The sequence below is a fragment of the Haliaeetus albicilla genome, chromosome 26, assembly GCF_947461875.1.
Source record: "Haliaeetus albicilla chromosome 26, bHalAlb1.1, whole genome shotgun sequence".
Classification (NCBI taxonomy): domain Eukaryota; kingdom Metazoa; phylum Chordata; class Aves; order Accipitriformes; family Accipitridae; genus Haliaeetus; species Haliaeetus albicilla.
In genome coordinates, this window is record NC_091508.1 from 13,178,377 (window position 1) to 13,203,483 (window position 25,107).

General features: G+C 44.3%; 1 protein-coding gene across 1 annotated transcript; it reads right to left on the bottom strand.

The window, feature by feature from the left end:
- Nucleotides 1–7,089: 7,089 nt before the first annotated feature.
- Nucleotides 7,090–22,659, bottom strand: TNFSF15 (TNF superfamily member 15). Its single transcript, XM_009929382.2, has 4 exons — nt 22,216–22,659; nt 15,428–15,479; nt 14,764–14,811; nt 7,090–8,732 (listed from the first exon to the last, which is right to left on the bottom strand). The coding sequence occupies exons 1-4, from the start codon at nt 22,411–22,413 to the stop codon at nt 8,305–8,307; spliced, it is 726 nt and encodes a 241-aa protein (XP_009927684.2). The 5' UTR covers nt 22,414–22,659; the 3' UTR covers nt 7,090–8,304.
- Between the last annotated feature and the right edge of the window lie 2,448 nt (nt 22,660–25,107).

The window sequence follows — 25,107 nt, forward strand, 5'->3', positions numbered from 1 at the left end:
TGAGATTCAGCTATGTCTACAGAAAAAAAATTAAATCTGTGTGGAACTGAAAATTACAGTCCCAGTACTTAATCATATGCCACTGGATCAAAATTCTCTAATTAAAGCCCTTAAAATAAAGGTTCATGAAAATGTCTGAAACTTGTCCTCAGATGAATAGGGCTTAATTTCACTGTTCTTGAAATGTTAGGATTAATAATTTTCTGCATGTGTATTCTGTATGTGATTAATAGCTTATATAAAAAACCCCTGCACATCTGAGAAAACATGTGTAACACAATACACAGCACACTTCAACCACTTTGGCATGGGTAAAAGTTTGCCCTTCCCACCTGTAAATATGAGCACTTGGTGGGTGCTTATTAGAATAAAGAAAGACTCAGGAATAAATATGAATCAAATTAAATGCTTTTATTTTTTCATTTAAGACACAAAGCACGTTTTAACGAACTATTCATAAACTTCATTGTCAGAAGGTGTCAAAGCTATTTTCTAAAAGAAATAGCTGTTAACGAAAGAGATCTAAACTTTATACCATGATTTTTACAATTTCTCTTACATAAAATTAAGATATCTATATGTACAGTATCAATAAATATGCAGCAAACACTTTCGGTGCCTTTTTGTTATTTTAATATAAAACTCCACAATCAATGAAAGAACATATCTTGATCTGTGCAAGAATGAGAGCATCTGGAAAGCTGGTTTAGCTCGTAATTCAGCAAAACCCCCAAACGCTCCTGACTTATGGTGCTTAATAAACCAGGTTATAGCTTCTCAGGCAATGTCTTTCATGCTTTTCCAAAGGATTTAGCAATTGTACTTATAAGGCAAAATGAGTTTGGAGCTGTGACTGTTGACACACTTGGCTCCTGTTTTTGCATTTTTTAAGAGAATCGTACCTAGCTTTGGCACCAGGTCTCAAAAAGTGTCCTCATTTCCTTTGAGAACCTGTCTGACAGATGCTGAGTGTGTTAGAAGACACATCCCTTATTCAGCTGCCTGTCCATGAGCTGAAATTTTTATAGCATAGGACCTTCCTGTGAGTGCAGACCACTTCCACTTCATCTCAGCTTATGCTCCATCCTGCCAGATGCTTAGGAGACAAAGTCTCCATGCTCTGCCAGAGTGAACTCAAAGCTCTTCCCCAAAGCTGGACATATTAACTGTGACATCGAACTTGTCCCCAGCTTGGAAAAGGAGTCTTCATTCAAGAACAAAGCTGGCAAGTAGCATATCCAGTTGTGGTTGGGCATCTTGGCCAACAGATGAGAGTGGGGACTGTTAAATTTTCATGAGTAGTGTCCTACTCTGCAGGATGAATTTCACAGAGTAACAACTTCATTGTATGAAAGCGGTGTTCTCCATTCCCTCAAGATTCACATCCACGTATATATTTGTTAACACTAAACCCTATGGGGATTATGCCCAGGCAGTAGCTGCGTGGATTTATCCAGCTGTCTGAGAAAGTGAGTGCAATGCAGTTATCACTTTCACTGAGTGCTGCTGTCATCTTACTTGCATTTAGCTAGAAAAACACTATATACATGCCTCTGCAGCCCTGGGAGAGAAGCACCTCCATTATCCCCATCTTCCCTAGCATGTGCAGCCTTTCAGAAATGTGCATCTCTTTCCCCCCACCTTGCTAGAGAGGAAACCTAGAAATTTCTTGAGAATAGACACCTTCTGTATGATTAAAGGTAGGCAAATTGAAGCACAATGCTCGCAGGTAGGGACTGTATATGCCAGTGTATTTAGACCACAAAGAAGACGTTAACTCAAGCTATTACCCTATATGTGCAAAGCATGGAGTAAAATGGCAATAAAGAAGTGAATTCTGCTTGGCTCAAGTTAAAACAGATAATAATAATAATATTATAATTCCCTCTTGCTATTCTTGTAAACGTGAGGTAGCTATTGGATTTTAAAAAAAAACAAACCAAAAACAGCCAAAACATCTTTTTGGTGTTACAGGAGAAAGCAGTCTGATTCCTACTGTCTAATTAACTCTTGGCTGTTCTACAGAGGCTGCTAACAAAGCATCTTGGGTATTTGCAAGTGGATGGAAACCAGGGTAAACATATGTCCTCCATCAGAGTTTTCAAGTGAATACCTTCCTTGAGCCAGAGCATAGAGCCCCTAACCAGAAACCTCTTCTGAAGGAATTTAAATACAATACTCTGAGTTCAAGCCAGGAAAACAAAAGAAATTTTGGAAATACAAAATAATATGCCCAATGGGAGAATGTTTCTCAATTCTGCTAGTGGAAAGAAAGAATTTGCATTCTTGACAGCAGAGGAATTGAAAATAACACCACCCAGGGTAAGAAATACATATCCAGTAGATGCTGGTATTATGCTGAAAGTGTAAGGACAGCAAAGCTCAAGCTAGAGCATGGCTAAGGGTGCCCAGAGCTCTGCTGCATTCAAACAAGACTTTGACCATCATCTGGCCAAAATTTCCTAGCTAGGTTGTGCCTAGCACCCAGGAGCTGAGCAATTGTAAACATTCAATTCCCAAGCTGCCAAGGTGTTCTTAGGTATGGTTGTAGCCAGGGCAAACCTGGCTTTTTGGCCAGGTGGTGATACCGTGGTTCCCGTCTCCCTTGGGTGCTCAGCAGGGAGTATCAGTCCCTGACTCAGCAGGCTGCAAGTACAGCTATGATGCAGTTTCTGATGAACACTGCTTTTCCGTAGGACTTGCTTTTTCAAAATAGACTAAGAAATAACAAAAAGAGGGAACCAGCTGTTCCTTACTCTGCAAAGGGGAAAAGGGACTGAGAAAGAAAATCTGCTCCACCTTTATGGTTTTGCCTTTTGAAATGCGAGTCTCTATAAGCTCTCAGGGGAAAGTCTGAATCCGAGCTCACTCTGGTGAGGGACCTCTAACCGTGCATAAAATAACAATCATTCACATGTTAACACACAACAAAATAGGTTCCTTATACATCAGCATTATCTGGCTGTATTAGCTGATCGCTCTTAAGCATGCTATTTGGTTAGTGTTTTTGGAAGGGGACCAGGATCAGAAGTTGTCACATTAGTTAACTTGCATTTTTATTACCATAAAACTTGGAAACAAGAAGCTAAGTCAGTTCTTCTGGTAAAGACACACACCAGTACTGAAGCACAAGACAATATACAATCACTTCTATAAAATTCCTTACAATAGCAAAATGCTATACTGGTGTCTAATACCCAGATTTGGGCAAAAATTCTTCACATTTTCTGATTCTTCTAAAGAATGAATTTTCTCCTCATTTCTCATCTGAAATGATGGGCCACTCAGGAGATTAATAAAACAAAGCACAGTGTGGTCAGTTATACCTTACAGAGGTGAAAAATGAGATTCCTTCAAAATTCTGAAATATCCGTGTTGAAAATCACAAGTGAATACTTTAATCCATTCCAGTCTGTGCTACAGTTCAGCATAGCCTAGTAGTGTCCCTTAGTACCAGGGTTCTGCTTATCCTGATATCCACTGAACTGTTATGTCCAAAATCATCTCAGCAGCATCCTTTTCGTCATTTGGGTTATGTTTTGCTAAGGAAGGAACATGACCTTCAGCTTTTCACCTCTAGACCCCAATCCTGCCAACATACATGTGCTGGAGATGTTCCATGTAAGTGCTCCTTGATTTGGAGGGTTGCTCCTATAATGATGTAGTTGAGGGTAAACACAGGTAAAACATTTTATCTGCTTTTAGTCTGAGAAATGTAGATTTTACTTCTCCCATACACCAAATAAGAAAACTGAGCTTGCTTTTACAAAAATACCCATTTAGCCACATGCTCAGGACTAAGTACACCACAAGTATATGTTGGTAAGATTGGAGCTGTGATCCTTATAGTTTGATTTAAATTACTTCTGTATGTATATGGAGTTAATGCTTATTTACCAATACTTAGCTTTTAAGGGGAAAGGAAGCAGTAGGTAAGTGAATCTTTTTAGGAATTTGGGTACTATTTAGTGTTAGTTTTTTGAGGATCAAAGAGATTAGAGAATAGAATTCCTAAGAACTAAAATATTTTGATCAGACTTCACATTAAAAAAATAATAATCTGTTAAATAATAATCTGTTACTCTTTCTTTCAATGGCTTTGTTCTGAAAAGTGCTTTTTTTATTTTTTCCCCCTAAGAAACGTAAGGGTCAAAACCTGAGATCATGTATTTTTAACTCATTTAGCATGAGCTGCCTATTTTACCCTTTTTCTCAAGCTTGGATTTTTTCTTATAATTGTTTTAGTTTCACATCCACCCAAACCAAAACATATTTTCAGTTTGACCATAGACTGAAAGGTCACTTGTTCACATGACCAGATTTCATCATCTTCTCATTCAACTGAAAAATGCTGATACATATGCATTTTCACATCTCCAGAAATTATTTACATTAAAGAAAATTTTCTAATTCAATGAACACAAATTTCTGAGAACACCTCTGTCCTTATTTAGCTTTGGAAAAATCAGAGAATCTACAGCTTGGGTTCAGTCTGTTTGAGATATTTCCCTTTAAGCTTGACCTCTCTCTTGCTTAAGTGGCTTTACTCTGACTTCATGCTGTTGACTTTTGTGGAGCAATATCTGATATACAACAGGGTCAGAATCAGCCCCTGCAAACTTACTATATTTGGTGGTCACTGTTACAGAAACATTAGCACTGAGAGGGGGAAAAAAGGGAGAAAGATAGAATTTCCACTAGGGTAGATGTGTGGATTAATATGCTTGCACTACTTTAAAACAAGTAATGCCAGTTATATTTCTTTATGTCATATGTCACTAGCACTTTATGTGCTAGTTCACTAAATGTGCTAGAAGCTGGTGTGTGTAATGGGGTGCAAAAGCTTGCTTCAACTGGACTAAAATAAATACTTTTGTGCCATGGATCAAGAGAGTCACACCTGTAATGGAGCTGCAGCAGGAAATTTTTTGCTCGTCAAATTTATCGTTAGTGCACAGTGGACACAAATTATGTGCCTTGTGGTAGAGAAGGCTCATTATTGCTAATGGGCTTCCTAGAACTTCTATATATATGTACGTCTACGTATATATATGTATATATCCCATAGAAGGCTCTCCTATTGTATGCCAAACACTGCATTCACCACTCTTCTCCCCCAGACCTCATATTTACCATCATTCAGCACACCAGACATTAAGTGATGATGATTTTAGATACAGTTTTTATGGAAATCTGCTATACAAGTCTATCAATCAGGATTGTGTTATGGCCTCGAAAGAATGCTACATCATGTCATTTGTAGAAATAAAGAGCTTTCTGAACTTCTGTAACTGTCTCAGAACAGCTAGAATTTGCACTCAATTTTCTCCACAGATAAACCAAATTCATCCTATATAACACTTCACAGAAGCATTCCTACCTAGTCGCTGAGAATCACCTGTCCTGGACAGGTCACTTTTAAGTCTTCCCTTTATAAGATTTACCATGTTGTTTCATGTGCTAGTCACCTAAAGTGCTTTACGTGGTGGTCTGCAAGAGCTGGAAATTTCATCTTTTCATGAGTTCAGTTCTTATTTTGGGCACACAACTAAGGGATCAGAAGCTCAGAAGAACTTAGCATGGGGTGTTGAGAGAACACTTTAGAAAATCTAAGATATGGGAAGTCTTAGGGTTTCTCAGAGAATAACCTTGTCTTGAACTGCCAAGAGTGAGATTTCACCAGATTTTACCATGATGTGGGGGGGTTCTGAGCAGTAAGAACAGCACTGCCAAGGAACTGAATGACCAGACACCCTTTCTGAGAAGTAATGAGGCCAGGTCGCCTGTGCTGGGTGCTGAACACATACATGGGGAATAACTGCTCCTGTCTCAGCCAGTTTCAGCTTAAAAGAAAAGGCTGAACAGGTGGATGAAACATGGGAGAAAGGACTTAAAGACAGAAGTGAATCTAGCTAATAAAGACATTGGAGGATGTTTTGGGCAAGAGTGTTTGCACCTTCTAGCAGGATCATTACGTTTAGTTTCTGCCATCCTAACCTATTTTCAGATGTCAAGTTTTCTCTGTGCACTGGGGTGATTGGCAGGAAGGTGCCTGTGGGAGAAAGGGATCAAGAGGACAGTTGAGATGTGGATGTGGGGAAAATGAAGGACAAGTCAAAGAAAGGATGGGAAGCCAAACTGTCATGAGGTTTTGATGCACGGACATTGTCAACGTCTCCCAGATGTTGTTGTATAGTGTTGTATAGTGGACCAACACCCAATGACTAGACTCCAGGAGAATCTGGAAGCAAGACAGACACCTGCTGAGGAAAGAAGGGCAGAGCAAGATAGTGATCTCCTAGCTTTTGCGATGTGTTTAATGCTGTCTCAGTGTGGATAAAACAGTGAAGGACTGAGACCTATTATGGGACCCAGGCACTGCAGAAGAGGGAAGGATGGTCAAAAAGCCTTCTTTTCTGAGGTGATTTACTACATAAAAGACCTGCTAGGTTTAAGTGGTATAGTCATGCTGTCAGCATGAAGACACCAAGCCATGAAGAGGCAGAGATCCTGGTGTTGCCTGGATCTTCCACCTCCTACTCTGCTCCTCTCCTCCCTTTACCCCCAATCTGCCTTGGCCTTCCTCTATGCTCTACGCTTCAGCTGTGCTACTGACTTTTCCATGTTAGTTCAAACAGATCTTTATATAGAAATAAATTGTCTCCTGCTAGGAATAGGCTCGCTGTGGACAAAGAAGCCTGGCTTCACTGCTGGTTGGGCTGCAATATCACACACGGTCTTTTGTAGTTGGGCTGTCTCCACCAGAGAACTTCTCTGCCCATTTGAGCTCTTCAGCTACAACCCCCCGTCCCAGTGCTACGTATTCCCCAACCTCAGTACCTCCCTGACACTAACAGTGTGCTTTTGGCCCCACCATGGCTTTGAGTGGAAACGTTAACTAGGCAATCAAGTTTGCTGTCACTTCTGGCCAAGAAGTGGAAAATGGAGGAAATCCAATGAGGTGAGCAGGAAAGAGTTGCAGAGAGTGAAGCCTGGTTGTTGCAGAATGGCTGGATGGTAGGTGCTCAGGCGTGAGACCTCCTGGTAGTTAAGAGTGCGAAGTCCAAATCTACGAGAACATGACTTGAGTCATTGTCAGTGATGTATTTATTGTGGGAGGAGAAGGAAAGCTGTGGAATTTCCCTGAGAGACAGTAAGGTCAATGAAAATAGCGAAGTGCAACATGGGAAGCTAAACATTCCTGAGCTCCGCAGCTGGTCATGGCATGGCAAGATCGTGTCTTTGGATCTTTTGACCTTGTGTAGGGACTACTGCTTGCCAGCCTTCACCAAGGGAAAGGCTGGGGAGTCCCTTGTGGTTGGGGGACCGCTGCAGCATTGGCAATGGATGCAAGGGGGAGCACCAAGACAGTGATTTCTTTAGTTGTGCTTGCTTTGCATTAAACATAATGGAAAGCAAAACATTGCAGAGGTTTTCTCTCAAAATTTCAGCGGTTGATTTAAATTGTGGAAAATTTTGCTGCATGTCTCTCTCTGCCTTGTCTTTTCTGTTTTCCTAATGTTATGACCTAGGGGGGAGATTCCACTTTCATGCTGAAACAGAAAGTGTTTGTGTGTGTTCCCTAGAAATCCTACATAAAGTTTTGAGGCTGTATATTGACTTAAAGAGCTGTAAGCAATTTCTTGGGGGGAAAAAAATTCAGGTAGCTTCTACAAAACACAAGATATAATTTTAATCTATTTTACAGGAAAGTTGGAAGGGGTTAGTTAAGCAGTTAATGATTAATCTGAGCTTTACGTTAGTGCAAAGTACTGAGCAAATCTATTTGTAAGGAAATGATGAAAAGTAATTACCTTTTAGAACTGAGAATCTGAAGAAGGGTCATGCAAAACTATACTGGAAGCACTGGAGGAAGTTCAGAACACTTCTTTGGGTTGAGGAAATTGTACATTGGAGGAGGAATTAGTGATGTAGCTTAGCTGCAATATTCAAGATCAATATTCCTACCCACAGGTATAAACTGTTCCTCCCTAGCTTACAAAATTTTAAAGAGCTCTCAGTTTTTACTTTCAAAAATATAATTTTGTCTCCAATCTGACCTTCATTCTTCTGGTTTGATTTTTTTTTTTTTTTTTTGGGGGGGGGGGGGCTGTTCAATTCAGCCTGTGGCTTCAGCTTTCCCTACCCCTTAATTTAAGGCTGTAGGGAGCTGCAGGGGGGTGACAGTACAGAAGAAGGATAACAGCACAGAGATTGCACCCTGATGCACGCCCACAAAGCCAAGGTCCTGCAAGGTCACACCAGGGCCCTGAAGGGAAGCCCCCACCAGCTGCTGCCAGGAACCTACAGTAAAAAGGCACCAAAGAAGGTTTTGTGCTCCTTAGTGTAATCCACCAGCTTGATGTCACTAACGTTGACCATTAGCTTGTCTCCCACTTCTAAGGAGACCACGGCGCCCAGATAAATTGGCTGGAACCAGCTGTTTCCCTTTTCACTGAGGGTCTTGGTGCCGGTCAGCAGCTGGGTGGGCTCAGGGTAACTGTCAGTGACTTTGGTGATGATCTCAGTGACAGAATTTGTTTTACTGTGTCTTTCAATGGGCCCTCGGAAAGTGACCTGAGCATAGACATAGTAGTCCCCAGACACAGGTATCACCAGTGCGTTGCTGGAATAACTCAGGTTGTTCTTGGTAAAAGCCAAGCCTCGCTTGTCTTCCCACTGCAGGATGGGCAGATGGTTTCCCATGGTGTCAGCGAGATCTTGTCTCTTCACTGTGGGAGGAAGAGAGAGGGAGAAGAGGTGGGTTAGTTTGCTACAGCTGGGGATATGTTGCTGAACGTAATGTGAGTTCTCTACTCCTAAGGGCAAGCAATTTAAACAGGGTAATCAAAATGCTAGGACAGAAATGTTCTTATTTTACAGTTTGAAAACGGAGGTGAATTGGCTGCAGGCCAACTGTCCAGTGATATTTTTAAAGGGTGTCCATAGCGTGTCCAGATCTGAGCAATCAGGAGTGAAAGCCCAGGATGTTTTTGGAAGACCTTGGCCAGCGCAGGCTGCCCGAAGGGGTATGCTGTGACTGGATGGCCTTGTTGTGGGCCAGATCCCGAATGATGAAACTGTCCTTCCTAAAGACTGAGTCTCATGGCACTGTGGAGCAATACAGATGGTTTTACCCTGCAGGTCCGGGGTGCTATCTTACCTATTTACAGAGTAAAAACCTTGTCCTGAAGTGAAACCAGTGCTGGGACAGTATACACATGTGTACCATGCCTGTACCTGATGGTTCAGGACAGTAGTAATACTAAAGCATCATTTTCTTCAGCAGCAATGGATTGCAGTTAGGTTTCTTAGACAGACACTATCGTGCTTGCAAAAGTTTCACAATGATCAGCATGATCTATCGCCAAAAACTGAGACACTTGAACTTCTCTTCCTGCCAAGTTGCTTCTGAAGGATGTTACGGTTTGTTAGCCCCTGTGTCAAGCTTTTCTTCCTGAGTGTTCACAATGAAAGCTTCTGCTGTAGAATTGCTTTTGGCTTACCAGTGTCACTTGATTCTACCAAAACCTCAAAAGACCCCACTATGCTTCAGGAGGCCCAATTCCAAAGCAACACGTTGTATTTAAAACCATTTTTATCTCTCTCTCTCTCGGTTTTTGTTTGTTTTTGTTTGTTTGTTTGTTTTTGTTTTTGTTTTTTTAATATAAATGCTTTGCTAGAACAAAACGCTAAGCTTGGTGTTAGCCTCCACTTTCCTCCAGACTTTTTCCCAGTCTTGTGGTTAACTGATTACAAGCAGAGCTCTAATCCAGACCCCAACATCAGTCTGATCCAAGCTAAGGATGATCCCCAGGCTGCAGAGGTCTCAGGGGAAGGATCGGGGAACTGTTGCCCTGTTCCCTTCACCTCTCCTCCACCATTTTAATTTCTCTCACACACACACACCAGCCAGGAGAATAAGCCCTAGCACTTACTCATTTTTATGCAGGGAAGCAAAAGAGTTTCTCTGCTCTTTACTGACTGCCACATAAAATTGTTCTGGTAGAACAGCAGCTGAGGCAGTGAAAAGGAAGTGGATAAATACCATTAAGATTCTGTCAGGTATTAAAATGAACCTGGAAAGTTCATGTTAAATGCTGAGAAAGATTGAGGCAACTGATTTCCAGGAAAGTAGACCTTTTTCATGAGCTTGAGTTAATGTTTAAAGTTGATTTTGATTCAGTATTTGGGGAAGGGCTGTGTGTGCGTGGGCAGGGAGGCAAATGGAATGCAAGTAAAGGAAAGCTTTGAAATTCTCTTGGCAATAACCATTAGGTTTATCCTGGGTGAAATAAGATTCAGAAAAACTAATGTGCTCAGGTCCCAATGGCATCCGTTTCCCTCTCTTTTCTAGCAATAAATAATCCGTAAGGAGACAAGAAGGTGTTAGGAGTGCAATTTCTTGCATATTCTCTGAGTAGCACAACAAAATAACGGGGGTTTTTTCAGCCTGCCTGTCAGCGCTGCTTGAAGTATCAAATCTTTCCGATCTTTCTCCAGGAGGTAAAGTACATGAGGAGAGTATTTCTGTGTGGGAGAACAGTAGCCGGGGATTGTGATAGCAAGCCAAGCTAAATTATAGAAGTATTATGAAGACTATGAGGCTTAGAGCCAATGGAGCTTTGCCTGATACAGAGAGAGAGGGATAAAAGAAAATTAAAGTACTCATGGTCTGCCTTCATCCTCATCTACCTCTCGGGTGTCTAGGGATTGGCCTTAGTCCTGGCGAAAACTAAAGTAGCATTTGGGTCACTCTAAGGCTTACAAGAACTTGGAGTAATACCTCTCAGAGATCAGCTGGTAGCAGATGAAATCTTGTTTGAGATGGGAAGGATCAGAAAAGATCAGAATATTTCCAGGAAATGTCCCGCGCTCTTTTCCATCTTGGGAATTTGGGGGAAAATTGAAGAGAAGCTGCATGTGAAATATTTTTTTCTGTGTAGAATGACGCATTTAAAATGTCAAGGACACTCAATTCTTAAATGTTTTTTGTAACCAACAGGCATCTCAAATGAAGTACATGATTTCATAACTTCTAGAATTAGGCAACTCCAAGTTTTACAGCTATAATGTCCCTTTTAGGATAAAGCTCACTCTATTGATGGTCTCTATTTTCAAGTTAATTAATTTTCCCCATGCTTTCAATACCGGTCAAGAGGAAAAATGCATGTTCAAGTGCCTTTGAATACAGTACGGCTCCTTTTCTAGCAGCATTTGTACTTTGTATTTGTCATTTATTTATCTCATAAATACATGGAGCTCTACTTCCTGCAAATATACCTATTATGCTGTCCTGGTTTCGACTGGGATAGCGTTAATTTTCTTCCTAGTAGCTGGTACAGTGCTATGTTTTGGATTTGGTATGAGAAGAATGTTGATAACACACTGATGTTTTCAGTTGTTGTTAAGTAATGTTTAGTCTAAAAGTCAAGGATTTTTCAGCTCCTCATGCCCAGCCAGTGAGAAGGCTGGAGAGGGGACAGCGAGAAGTTGGGAGGGGACACAGCCAGGGCAGCTGACCCAAAGTGGTCAAAGGGGCATTCCATACCATGTCACGTCATGCCCAGTATATAAACCGGCAGGAGTTGCCCTGGGTGGGGAGCTTGGGAATTAACTGGGCATCAGTTGGTGAGTGGTGAGCAATTGCATTGTGCATTACTTGTTTTGTATATTCCAATCCTTTTATTACTCTTATTGTCATTTTATTATTGTTGTTATTGTCATTATTAGTTTCTTCCTTTCTGTTCTACTAAACTGTTACAATCTCAACCCAAGAGTTTTACCCTTTTTTTTCCCAATTCTCTCCCTCATCCCACTGGGTGGGGGGGAGTGAGTGAGTGGCTGTGTGGTACTTAGTTGCCAGCTGGGGTTAAACTGTGACATAGGCTAACTCTTGAAGTAAATAAAATCTGCTTTTAATAAGGGATTCATTGCTACAGTTCCTTCAACTTTTGCATCCACTATAAATTTTCGTCATCCCTTACATGTGAAATTACTTCTCCTTTCCCAAAATCTCTTTTGGTTTAGTCCCTTGCTGGAGAAACCCTGTTGCTTGGCAGTTTTGGGGTATATTTTGTGGCATATTGCTGAACTTGTGGGGTTTCTACAACTCCTAGCCCTCACCAGTGTGAGAGCCTGATACTGAACACTGTACTTGGACACCAGACTCCTGGTCTCAGCAAGTGAGTAGAGCCTGAGTCTCCTGTTGTAGTAAAGCCCTTGTACAGCATGCACTGCGAGGTCCCGTGGCTGCAGGGTCTCTGTTTCTCAAGAATGTGCCCTGGGAGTTTAATAACTTCCAACAATCAAGTGGAACCAGAAAGTGATGTTCTACCCAGATTTAGTGGGGGGCTCGGGTACCATTGCAGCACGATAAGTGTGAGCCAGGTATTTGATGGGGTTTCTGCAACATAGTTCATCCAGCCGTGTCGCAGGCTGGTGACAAGAAGGAATAGGCATTGGTCTGCATCTTGACCCAAAGTGCAACCAAACACCTCAAAGAGGGGATGATGGCATGGTGCAGTCAGCAGCAAATATACATTAGTGCACAGGAGAGACTGGGGATGGAGAAAAGTCCTAGCTAGGTATTCCCATGGATTGTCCCATTCTTCACTAGCTATAGCCACCCTGAGAGAGGAGATCTTGATGCCAGTTTGGATAAGTTAAAAATGCTCACTATATGTTAAAAAGGCCAAGAGCAGGTGGAAAATTCATCATAAAGGAACAGGGACCAAAACATCGAGTCATTCTGCTACTGCTAATTCAGTGGTGCATTCCTGTGAAAGTACTGTGGCTAGTTATTCCTCTTGCTCTTCTGCTCTCACCTTCAGAATATATGTGCCTAAAACTAGAAAAAGACAGAGAGAATAGAGATCTGGAAGAGATTTCCTACAAGTGCGAGTTTGTAGTCTACCAACTTCGCTTTGAAAAAGGTACCTGAGGTGGGGGAATGTAACAAAGGTCTGAGGAATAATTATTCCTCTTTCACTTTCTATGCACAAGTCACGGTTTGTGAGAAGACCAGGCTGGCACTCAAGAAATTATTATGCAGCAAGTTTAAAATAACAGGAAATATTTTCTGACTGTGATGTACTGTTAAGCTTGGGAATTCCTTGCCACAGGGTACAGCACCAAAAATATGCTTGGGCTAAAAAAAGGTCAAAGGTAAGTTCATGGAAATTAGGTTCCCTGACGGCTACATAGCACAGCAGCCTGGGTGTAGCCTTTTTTGCACAGAAAAGGAGCAGTAAAATCCCCTTAGCTTTTTCCTCTTCATCCTCCTTGCTATGGCCAGCAGTGACTGGCCCAAACCAGCATGTTGAAGAGGATGGGCACCATCCCAGGGAGACTGCCCAGGAATGACAGCAAAGGAATTTTTGCAAATGGGGGGCCTGAGGAAATTTGAAGAAAACTGTTGGGTGCTTCCCTGTGGCAAATGGACTTTTGTGCAACCCAGGGAAGTTCCCATTAGCAGAGCTGTGCTTTGGCTGCTCTTCTGAGTCAGCTGCACTGGGAGCCTCTGGGTCTCTCTGCCATGGGAGGATTCAGGGGAAACAGAGAGACTTACACTAGCAGACGTGGTTATTTTGCTCTTGTAAACTTGCACTTAAGCAAATACGTGATTTTGAACAAGCACAGGTCAGTTTTGGAGCTCTAGCAACCTGTGTGCAAAAGGGGATGGGACCAAGGATGTGCATTCAGAAGGAGCTTGTGGATTAGGGAAAGCAAACTACGCTGGGAAAGAAATCAGCCCTGAAATACTGTACATTTAACCTGTTTAACCCTGTAGGTGAATTTGCGTGAAGCATCATGCCACTTCTTGCATGCTTCAAGTTACTAAAGTGCTCCCCTGGGACAACACACAGGGTGTTGGGGAAGCCTCTGCAGTGAGCTGCATTTTTGAGAGGTAAAAATTGCCTTAGGTCAGAGCAGCTGGAGAGCCTTTCAGCACTCAGCTCCATCCACATGGAAACCAGCCATGAACTTTTTCCTTTTCTGTGGTAATACCTCAATTTTCCAGGTGGTTAGAGTTGGCGAGGATGGGGGAAGGCTCAGGACAGTGTCCTTGGTGTGATGACAGTTACAACTTAAGGCTGAGGTGGTGAGATGGTGGCCTTGCAAATACTGGCAGCCCCTCAGAAATGTATGGCAGCCCACCCTGCAACAGTGCTTTGTGATAGCACCCTCCAAACACAAGATAAGGGCTTGGAGGGGTTCAGCTGGACATAACTCTTCCCTTGCTTTCTCCAATGCGAGTCAGAGGTGATCTCAGTAAGAACAGGAGGCTATTTGATGGCAATATGGTGTGCGTGGCCCAAGTCAGAACTTGCAGAAAAATAAGGGCTCTAAAACTGGTCTTATTTGACATGATTTTGCTCCAAAACTGGTAGTTTTCCCAACTCACTGCTCCATGAGGGCTCACTTGGGCTCTTTCCACTGCCTTTTCTAGGGGATTCAGCAGATCACTAAGATACCAGGCACCTATTTGAGTTTGGTTACAAAAGCTGCTCATTCAATTAAATAAATGGCTTGGAAAAGTGGCAAGAAGAAAAGTTTCTGCCAACTACCTCCTTCGTGGGCTCTTTTCTACAAACACAGGCTGCAGTAAATCTGTTGTGGTCAACAAGGCAAAGCTGTGATTATTTTCCCCATGTTTTCTGCAACACCTGATCCTATCAGGCCCACAGAAACCAAGATTATTGCACCACGACATCTGCTGTAATACCCGTGGGAAATGCTTCATTTTTGAACAAGCATTACCTGTCAGGTGCGCTCTTGGCTTTTCTGTACTGGAAAGTGTATCTGTACCTGAGGGGGAAAAAGAAAAAACAGTGTGTAAGGGTGTTTGCTATTCAAGTCAATGAGATGTGAGTGGTGATCAATGCCACTGAGGAAACGTGTCCAGCCCCTTTCCATTTCTGCATATGTTTGAGTTGGGAATCATTCACTGTGATTGTTTATTGACACCACTGAGGTAATAAAATCCCTTTGCAAATGACTGAGCTTGTCAGGCCTGCTGCGGTGTCGACAGGACACATCATGGCTGTGTCTTAAATTGCTGGAGGATGAACAGAAGGGAAGTGTGGTATGCACGGGCTCCAGAATCCATCCTTTTGCACGTTCAGGGAGTTATACCGATCTCAGAGAGCTGCTGGGGAGGTCTGTGCCTGCACTAGAAGGAGCGAGCTTGCACAGCCCTGGGGCTAGAAATGCTCGCACTTTTGCTATGGCCCCAGTCATCTCCCTGCATCTTGTTGCCCAGGTTTGCCTCTGTCTGCCCTGGCTCACTTGGCTTGGGAAAGATTTGGGTGGTGAGAGCGGAGGGCAGGTGGGGAGGCATCTGCCAGCAGCGTGCTGTGGCAGCGATTGCAAAACCTCAGTAAACAAAGGTGTTTGGGATGGGGGAAAGGACTGGCAAACTTACCAGCAGCTACTGCCCGTTGCTTCAGAAAGCGAGAGTCCCTCTCTTCTGTGACCTGCAGGAGAGATTTCCAAGTGGTAAGCTCAGGGCTCCAGGGTGTACACTACCTCCACACAGGGTCTGGTTTGCATTATCCCAGAAAATGGAATATGCCACAGTAATATTATCAACCTCAGCTAGAGCTTTTATGTAAAAGGACAAGCCCTGACAGGGCTTTGCTTCATTGCAAGAGTTTTCTGCTGTTTGTTTGAAACAGCCTGCATCTCAGAAAAGGTGCCAGGGACAGAACCTGGGATCCTGTGGTGGTGGTTGCGTTAAACTCCAGTATTGTTCAGAGGCTGGACAAGCCCTTGGCATAACTGGGGGAGGACTGGCGGAGTGGCCAGTGTGAATTAGCCTTTGATAACCCTCCTTTGTGGCGGTGCCTCTATCCAGCACTGCTGGAGCACCTCTGCTGCTTAGAGATGCTCCTGTCCCTCAGTCTGTGCAGAGCAAACAGAGCAAGCGGAGTGATGCGAGTGATTCTTCCCTGTCTCAAGACTCAGCAGGTCTGAGCCTTTGCAAGCACTTAATGAATCCATAATGCCAGCGAAAGGCTAACTGACGTGTATCAGCTACAGAACTGCTATTTCACCTGCTTTTCTTTCTGCATCTGTGTTATTTCAGACTGTTAGCCTGTTGCTTAGATCTGTCTTGAATGTTGGGTTGCCTCATTGGAAGATGGAAAGGAGCTGAGCAGGTCAGAGTGCTGCTGGCAGAGGGTGAGCTCTGTGGCTCACTGACACTCCACCAAGGGAAGGCAGGGTGATTCACGTTTGCTTACCTCTTATGTTTTGTTCTAGAGCTGAACACCAGCACGCTCATAACACATCCCTGTGCCAACATGCATTGCATGGCGGCAGGGTATGGCCCTGGGCCATACCAAGTGGTTCTCACATTTAGGTTGAGCAGTTCAAAGGGAAGCTGCTGTCTGCCTGCCACACGCCTACCAGGGCTGGTCCTTCTGACTCATGCTTGGGCATGGCCGGTGGCTTCTCGCCAGGTGCCAGTCCTCTTACAGCAGCCTGCAAAGCAGCGTGGGTCCTAACTGGAGGATGCTGCGGGATGCTGGCTCTGGATCCAGCCTCCGTGGGGTGTGAGGAGCATCCCTTATGCTTTCCCCAGGGCACCAGCCAGCTCAGGGTGGACTATCAGGGCTGTCAGGAACCCCTATCATGCAATGTTTGTCAGGAGCATGCTGGTGTGGTATGGTGTGTTTTATGGACAGCTACAATAAATACATTGAATAAACTGCCACTGATCATCTTGCAGCTAAGGATTTGATGCACACTGCTTAATAAACAGGCTGAAATAGTATTAGCACGTAGATGCTGAAGCTATCTCCTGGTGGCTGTGTCTCACAAATACTCACTTCAAATACTGCAGGAGAAGTAGAAAATAGATATTTTATATTGGCCTAGGGAGGGAGAGTGTTTGGGGGAGAAGAGTCAGGCTGCCTGGGTTTGGGGACTGCTAGCTACTCCAGTAAGCCCAAAGATGTTTTAATGTTTTACTAGCAGTAAACATCCATGTGCTCCTGCAGAAAACCTGATTTCTAAAATAGTTGCTCCAGCATGATGGAAAAAAATGGAGAAGGAAAACTGCAAGGAAGTCTCTCTCTCTTTTTTTTTTTTCTCCCTTCCCCACCTGTATACACATATATAGCTCAGCCATAGCAGTCTGCTGCTCTGCAGGAAATGTCATCTAGAAGAGACGGTGGTGCGAAAGCTCAGTATGTGGCTGACAGAGAGAAATGGTGTTGCGCTGTCAATGAGATATCTGGGCCTTTCATTATGACTAATGACTTTCTCCAAGGTACCATCTGCTTGCTGTGGTGTCTAAACATGACTATACTTTTTGACGTGACAGAGTCATAGCCAGGTGACTTTGTCCTTCCCCCGGTGGGAAGCACAAATAGGTGTGGAGGATTTCCCTCAAACACTCCCCTTGCTTTTGGCCAGACGTATATGCATGTGAGTATGTTCTACACCATTATTTATGTGACACTTCCTACATATTTATTAAGTGACATATTTTCTAATGATGCTAAGTACTGCAATGAGCTACAAATCAATCACAAACCTACATTTAATCATGTAACTTCAGTGGGACTGTTTACATATTTAAAGCCTAACTTCTGCTGAACTACTTCATATAAACTCAGATATTGCAATACAGAGGTGATGGGAAAGTGGGAAAGAGATCAAGAAGAATTCTGCTTCTTTATAAAAAATAACAAAATGACTTTGACTAAAAACTGGGAAGAAGCTTTTTATGCAACCCCAATTTACTTGTTTCCAATGAAGGCCAGATGGAAACTCCAGGTGCAGGAGCTGCATTCATAGATGCTAAAGGACAACGTGGTGTGGTAGATAGAGCAGGGTGCTGCTAGATGTGAAATTATTCTGTTGCTTGGCAAAGGTAAGAGATCTTTTTTTCCCATAATTGTGCTGTTTGATAAGGATACGAATCTAAACCTTCCATAGAAAATATTTTAGTACTAGTCAATGCTACATAATGGCCAGTTATTAGTAATATTTGTCCTAAATAGGCACAGATGTACATTGACGGTGTAGATGAGGTGGCGAGGGAGAGCTGAGCAGCATGAAACAATAGAGAGACCATTTACACAATTAGTGTTTTTCTCTCTTTTCCTTTCATGCTTAGCTGTGATTCTGAAAAGTTCACAGCATAGCTTCAACTTTCCCTTTGGTTACGGTGGAGAGACTGTAACCAGCACTGAGTCATGTTGAAAATCCCACCTTACAGCTGACTTGCAGACAAATGATGTCTCAGACACCCAGCTCTAATTACCCTGAATACTGCAGTATGCAAAACACTTCTATTTTGTTTTGATAACAAGAATGTTCAACTGCATTTATATCCATATATTGCTAAAGCCAAGAAGAAGGGCTGAACATCCCCTGTCACATGCTTTGCCTCTTGCACCTCCAGGAAGGGCCAGGGGTATCTAATAAAGAACTGCATAGGAAAAGCAGCCTGGCACTGCAGGCAGAGAGATTAATGAGCAAAATATCCCCAGCACCTCCATCCACTCCATCTTTAGCACAAAACATTATTTTATGGGCAGGGTCTCTGCAGGTCATACACGGTTCACACACCTACAATTTTGCTAGCTCCAGAGACGCTGCATGGCCTGGACTGGGCATTTTTGGTAGAGGCCTGTCCTGCACCAGTAAAAACTGGCCTCAAGGGGAGTATTTTGGCTGGACTATAGTGCCCAGTGTAAGCATGTACCCAGGGCATGTGCTCACTAGCTTCTTTGCCCATGAGGACTATATGCGTCAAGCAGCAATGGCCAGTCTGGACTTTTACTGCTGCTGGCTTTTGGAAAGGGAATCCCACACATGTGGACCTCAGTGCTTCTCCCCAGGCATTTCTCCTTCCCTACAGATGGGGAAGCCATTTCAGGGTCTCTTTCCCATTTGGGCAGGCCATTAGGGCTTCTGGCTCTGTATGTCTGCATGTTCTGGCAGTCCTTATCTGAGCTTTTTTGCTAGCTTTCTGGCTTCATCCTTTCACACAGGATCCAGGTGGAGCAGCTAGGACTTTAAAGTCCCTCCTGTACTGCAGCAGCTCCCTTCTCCATTGCAAGGCTGACATGGCACACAGGTTCACGTGCAATCCTTTGGACAGGTTTTGGAATTTCCCTTGTGCTGCTTGTGGTCCTGCCATGCCAAGGATGCCATGAAAATAAGCCCAAGTACCAACATCTCCAGGCCACAGGACTTGACGGTCTGCTGTATTGGGCTAGCTGAGTGGGTTGCTAAGGTAGCCAGAGATGCTGTCCTGGCTGCTGTGCCATTTCCTTGCTAGATTTGCAAACTCAGACAGAAACTTGGCTTCTTTTGGGGAATGGTGCACAGCAGTCCTGGCCCTTCCTCTGGAAGGGCACCACTAGAGCCTTTTATATTTCCTGCTAAGAACACAAGCCATGTGTTACTGCTTAAAGAACCCTATTTCCTCACCTCACACTGTCTTGAAGCACAAAAGAAAGTGATTTCTATTTCCAAAAGGGAAGCAGGGTAGTGAGGCTGGAAGGTGTCCAGGGAAACCATCACCAGACTTGAATTATTCATGCAAGGTGTTATACCATGACAGACAACCAGTGGCTCACACATGATGCTGTAATGACATAACTTGCCCTGCTTTCTCCTGAAAGGGGCATTTCTAGAGGAAGAGGTGAGTTTGTATCCCTTCAGAGGCAGAATGTGACACCATGTGCACCCACACAGAAGCAGAGATGAATAAACTGCCTCACCCTGCAGGCAAATCAAAGAGGCACACCCCTGTTGCGCAAACCTTCCCCGTCTCCTCTTCTCCTCCTCCTCGCTCCAGGAAGGACGGGTTCAGGAATTTACTACATCTGCCTCACCTGCTCAGCTGTCAAGTCCCTCCCTCCTCCCAGGACTGTCCCCAATGCACGAGAAGCTGATAATCCAGCATGTGTGGGCTGAGCTTTGGTCCCGAGGCAACGAAAGGACTCCTCCCACGGGCTCGCTGCTGCAAGGGTCAGCAAGCGAATATGCATCTGGTGCAAACTTGGGTCTGCCCACTTGCTCCCAGTATGCCCAGGGCATTCATGCCCCAAAACCAGTGCCACAGAGAACTCCGGCACACACGTCTGGTCCCAGCCTAGTCCTCCTGGTTTGGGCTATCAATGGGGCACACGAGGAAGGCATCGTTTAGCAATTCAGTTCTAACACTTCAAATGCAGAAGGAAATGCAAAAAGACATTTTCTCCGAGAGCCGTTATGCTCAGAAATGTTCCTACAGACTGAAACAGCTTACGGCCATGCCGAGCTGCAGGGCTGAGCGCCTGCGTTTAGCCTGTGACATGGCTCTGGGGAATTAACAGCAAGTTACACAGGCAGACAAAACCACCCATCTGCACTCTGTTGCTGGATAACCTTGGCGATACAGTTAGTCACCAGCAGAGTGAATGAAAAAATCAGAAAATGCAGGATCCAGTTGAACTGTAGCTGGCCGCTCCACCCACTGAGCTTGGCACGGAGGCAGCGGGCAGCCGGCCAGCCCGATGATTTTTCTCTTCCTCACTGAGACTTGCAGAGGCTGTAACTCATCTGATCACCTCGTTACATCATTGTGGGAATACTACACGCTAATAATTCAGTGCGTATGCATGGAAATACACACTAGCATAGCCCAGGCTATTGAAAATCTAATGGTTTACATTGAGCTTTTTCTCTTAAGAAGCCAAACCCACTCACAAAAATACTTTTCTTCTCTAACTCTGCCAACAGGGTCAAGAGCCAGAAACACATTACTCCAATCAAACAGGCTAACATTATTTCACTCTAAGCTCATTTCAAGAACTGAACTGTTCTGCTCTGTACAACCTCACAGGACGCAAAAAAAAAGAGCAATGCAGCTGAGACTGTCCGAAGAGCCTCTTCACCCCGTGTGCATCCACTCTAGCTGGCCTAAATAGCAGTAACAGGGGCAGCACAGTAACATGCACTTTCACGTGTGCAAGAAATTGGCAGATTTAACAGCCTGAGGTACTGCGCAGGGCTGCTGCACCTTTTCAGCGGTGCACAAAGGTATAAGCCGATAACGCTGAAGATGCTGCACCCAGAAGCTGGCATTGCTTAGGCGCGAGACACCGGCTGTGCAGACTTGAGGTCAAACAGGGGCTAGCACGTCTCTGGGCAGCCAAAAGCGTGCCCGTGTGCAGCCATGGGTACAGCTGTCACACTCTCTAAACATCCATAGACTAAATGTGTGGCAGGTTAGAAATCTGCCTTCGAGGCCACTTACTAACACTGCTTTCCTTTGCTGTTCCTAAGTGAGCATAATACAAGCAGGCTAATTAGTTGGGGAATTTCATATCTGAACCTAAAATTAAAACCTTAAATCTTCAGACCTATATGCATATATGCATCCTTCTAGCATGGGGCAGTCCTGTTGAATTCATAGTCTAGAGTGGAAATATAGGCACTTGTTTGCAGTCTGGCACGAGAAGGAGTGGGGCGGCACGGAAGAGCATTAGAAGCAGCCACACCAGCAAGTTTGTCTTTCTAGGAGAAAGTGAGTTTAGCTGTCTGTCAAAGGAGAAGAGCTGAGAAGATCCCTGGATCCAGAGGAAGTTTTCATGAGGAGTAAAAAAAAGGATGTGAAATTCAGGGTCAGACTCCTTAATTGTCTCAAATCATATCTTTGCAGGAGTTTGCATTAATAATATATGAGAGCTGTAGCTGTCTGCCCAGTGGTGGATGATAGGCACTGACCCACTGATATCAGCATCACGGTCAGCAGATGTTTGCTGAAATAGGACACTGGTAAGGGAAGTCTCAGAGTTAACCCGAAAGAAGGGCAGAAGATGAGCCATAGTGCCAAAATATGGGTGAAATCAGTGGAGAGACACTGATTCTTGATTTCCATCAAGTAGCAATTTTTCTTAAGCATTTCCTGCTGCATGTCAATAAAAGTTTCAAAGTTGTGCATTGTACTGTGACCTTAGTGAAATGAAAACAAGAGGAACAGAAACGGTTAAGTTAAAAAGACCAAACAATAATAAGATTTATCCCAGGCAGATTTGCGCTGCGTAATGGAGAAGGAATGCAACAGCGAGTTTCTCACATTCCCTTAAACATGAGAAATTCAGAAAGAGAATAAAAGAACCAAACAAATCCAATCCTGGAGACGTGGGACGCGGCACTCTCCTCCTCGCAGCATGGCAGGACAGAAATTGGCCGTCAGCCTCTTACCTGGCCGTTGCAGGAGCTGGGGGCTCTGAGGTTTCCAACCAACAGGTAGGCAGTGGGCAGCGCCAGGACCAGCACGGAGAGCAGGCAGAGCAGCACCGCGCACCGTATCCTCCTCAAATCCTCCCTGAGGTGCATCCTGGAGGCTTGGTTGGTCCTGGGAGCCGTCTCCTCCAGGGTTATCTCGGCCACGCGGTCCATGCTGGCACCCGGTATGCGAGCTGCTGCCGTTCCTGGATGGGAAACTGGGAACGGCAAAATCTCTTCTGGCGTCTGCCCTGCATGGAGACCCCCATTAAATAAGAGCTGCCCCGAGTGTGGGAAGGCACCGACACACACACACCCTCCCTCCCAAGGAATGCACCGCCTACAATAGAAACCTAGCTTAGGGAAAGAGAGCACCGCGGCTCCCCGAGCTCCCCGAGGTGCCTACTGCTTGCCTCCGTCTGGCTTTTTTCCCCCTCGCTGTGCAGAAGGAAGCTAGGAAAGTCCCAGTGGGTGGAACCAGGATAAACCCCGCTGCTGGGCTGGATAAGCTTGAAAGGTTTTCCGCGTGGTAAAGGGAACATGAAACCAATGGGAGTGAAAGTGAGAAGCAGGGGGAGAGCAAGAGCGAGCGGCAGAGACAAGCGGACAATGTGCAGCGTCCCGGAGCCCAGCGGTTTCAACGCAGCCCTGGGAGAAAAGGGAAGAGTCTTTAGGGAAGGCGAGGGTATCGCAAATGACCCCAAGAAGGGGTCTGTTTCTCTGAAATGTTGCTTCATTCCTATGTTTTAGCAGAATTTGCAGCGGGCTGCAGGTTGCTCAATGTACCTTTTGCACGAAACAGTCCAGGGTCAGGCCTAAAATAGAGTGTTTAGCTGCCATGGGGTTCGTCTTCTGTAGACTCACTTTAATTGTGCTTTCACAGGAGCATGTTATCATTACTTGGAAAAGCTGTGACTTTATTGCACTTGCTAAAAATTTATGTCATCTTACTTTATTGATAGCTGCTATCTCTGATTAAAAGGGTCTGCTGCCTATTGGCAACCTCAGGAGCTGCTCAGCAACTGATTTAGGAGAAACAAGCTCAGACAGCAACTGATGGGGCTCCCTTCTCCTGGGGAAGGCTAGCTGCATGCTTGCTCCCTGCCACACAGCAGCAGCCTACCCTTCATCCACTGGCCTTGGTGGGGTTTAGGAAGAGCTTGGCAGGAGCCGTCAGTGGAGATGTTGCCATGTAGACTTATCCAGATTGTTGAAATTGGAATTTTTTTCCTGGGAAAACATGGTTCTCATCAAAACTGAAACTTTCTTTGATTTATACATGCACACACACTGATGTGCAGAAACTTCTTTTTCCCTGGGTAAAGAAACAGGATAGAAGCTTACTTATTTTTTAGTGAGAGAGCAACAAGGTTTGGTTTTCCCCACTCCGCATGAAAAACATTTCAGATTTTTGTTATTACAAAATAATACCAAAGAATGAAAAATATTTTGTCATGTCTCAGTCTGTCTACAACCCCACCCGACCTAATAAAAATTCAGCCAGCTTTTATCACTTGCACTTCAATAACACTGCTAGAAATCTTCTTATTGCAATAGTCCAGTGCACCTCTTGATATGCTAGAAAGCTAAAAGTCATGCTTTGAGCAGAATGTATAATTTAGCAAGGATGACTGAAGCTGTCAGCAATGGGGAAGGGGATCCTTGCCAGCAGACTGGACAGGGAATAGGCCAGGGAAAGAGAAAATGTGAAGGAGAAAGCAATAGTGAAACCCAGTATGGGTTAGGGAGATGGGACAAGAGAGCTGGTAAAGCACCAAAGGATGTGTGCTCTAATCCAAGCCAAGCCACATAATTCCTCCGTGACCTTAGGCTAGTGACTGACTTTGTTTCCTTCTTTAATTCATTGTTTGTTTTCATTTAGGCTGTTAAACCTTGAGGACAAGGACTACTCTGTTTTTACATCACCCAGAACTGATTTCAGGGCAGGCGTGGCTCTATTTATCATAAATTTTAAAAAGAGAATGGGTGGGAAGGTGCTGCTAAGTTCAGTAGAAAGAAAACTCATTTTTCTGTGGAAGTGCTGTGTAGACATGTGATTGATTTTTTTTTTTTTCCCCTGGGGTCCCAGTTGCTTATTCTAGGGCAGAGTACTGGAAAACTAACACTAATATTTTGGCCATGAGTGTCAAAGTTAATTTTCTCTTCATTGTGAGTGCCACAAAATGCTTAATATATATTATAAGCATGTTCCTTACAAGCAGACAGCCACAGATATCCCCAATCTGTAAGCCAGCAAACCCCCTGGAGTTTGTTTTTATTTTCTAAGGAATTCCAGTGGAGTCAGTTCTGAGTTAAAACAGCTTGTAAGAGCTTTTATTGGTCTGACACTTCTTGCAGTGGTGTGTGACCTGCAAACCGCTGGCTGGAAGAGGATGTGTAGCCACAGCCCTGGAGAGCGAGGGCTGGGCTCTTGAGATGAGACAGGAGCAGGTTCATGCTCTGCACCTGGCTCATGAAGCAAAGCTGAGAATTTGTTCTTAAAAAAAACAAGAAAGGAGGGAGAAACTTCTTTTTCTTGTCCAGAGCACAAGTGTGGCTGGCACATGGCATGCCTTTTATTTGCCAGGAGGTCATTCACCCAAGACGGCTCCACGAGGCAGCTTCAGAGCAGCCAGAACAAACCCAGGTCTGCAGATGTCAGCTATGCTGCACCGTGGACCTGGAGCCTTCCCCGGCCACCTGCTGGCTGCAGAACAGGGAATGGGGACCTTTGGTGACCACGATGGTCTTCTCTTTCCTGCGAACGGAGCTGGGCTGGTGCAGGCAGAATGCGGACAGGGGCAGTCCTGCTTGGCCATCCGTCATGGCAATCTTCAAATTTCTCCTGCTGCTCCCTCTTTGACACCA

What these genes read in the sequence shown, in the direction of transcription:
- TNFSF15 (XM_009929382.2), bottom strand. Translation starts at nt 22,413, where the DNA reads ATGGACCGCGTGGCCGAGATAACCCTGGAGGAGACGGCTCCCAGGACC. An exon ending in CCAGCTCCTGCAACGGCCAG is followed by an intron (nt 15,480 to 22,215) that starts GTAAGAGGCTGA and finishes TCTCTCCTGCAG; the next exon opens with GTCACAGAAGAGAGGGACTC. An exon ending in GCCAAGAGCGCACCTGACAG is followed by an intron (nt 8,733 to 14,763) that starts GTAATGCTTGTT and finishes TTCCTCCCACAG; the next exon opens with TGAAGAGACAAGATCTCGCT.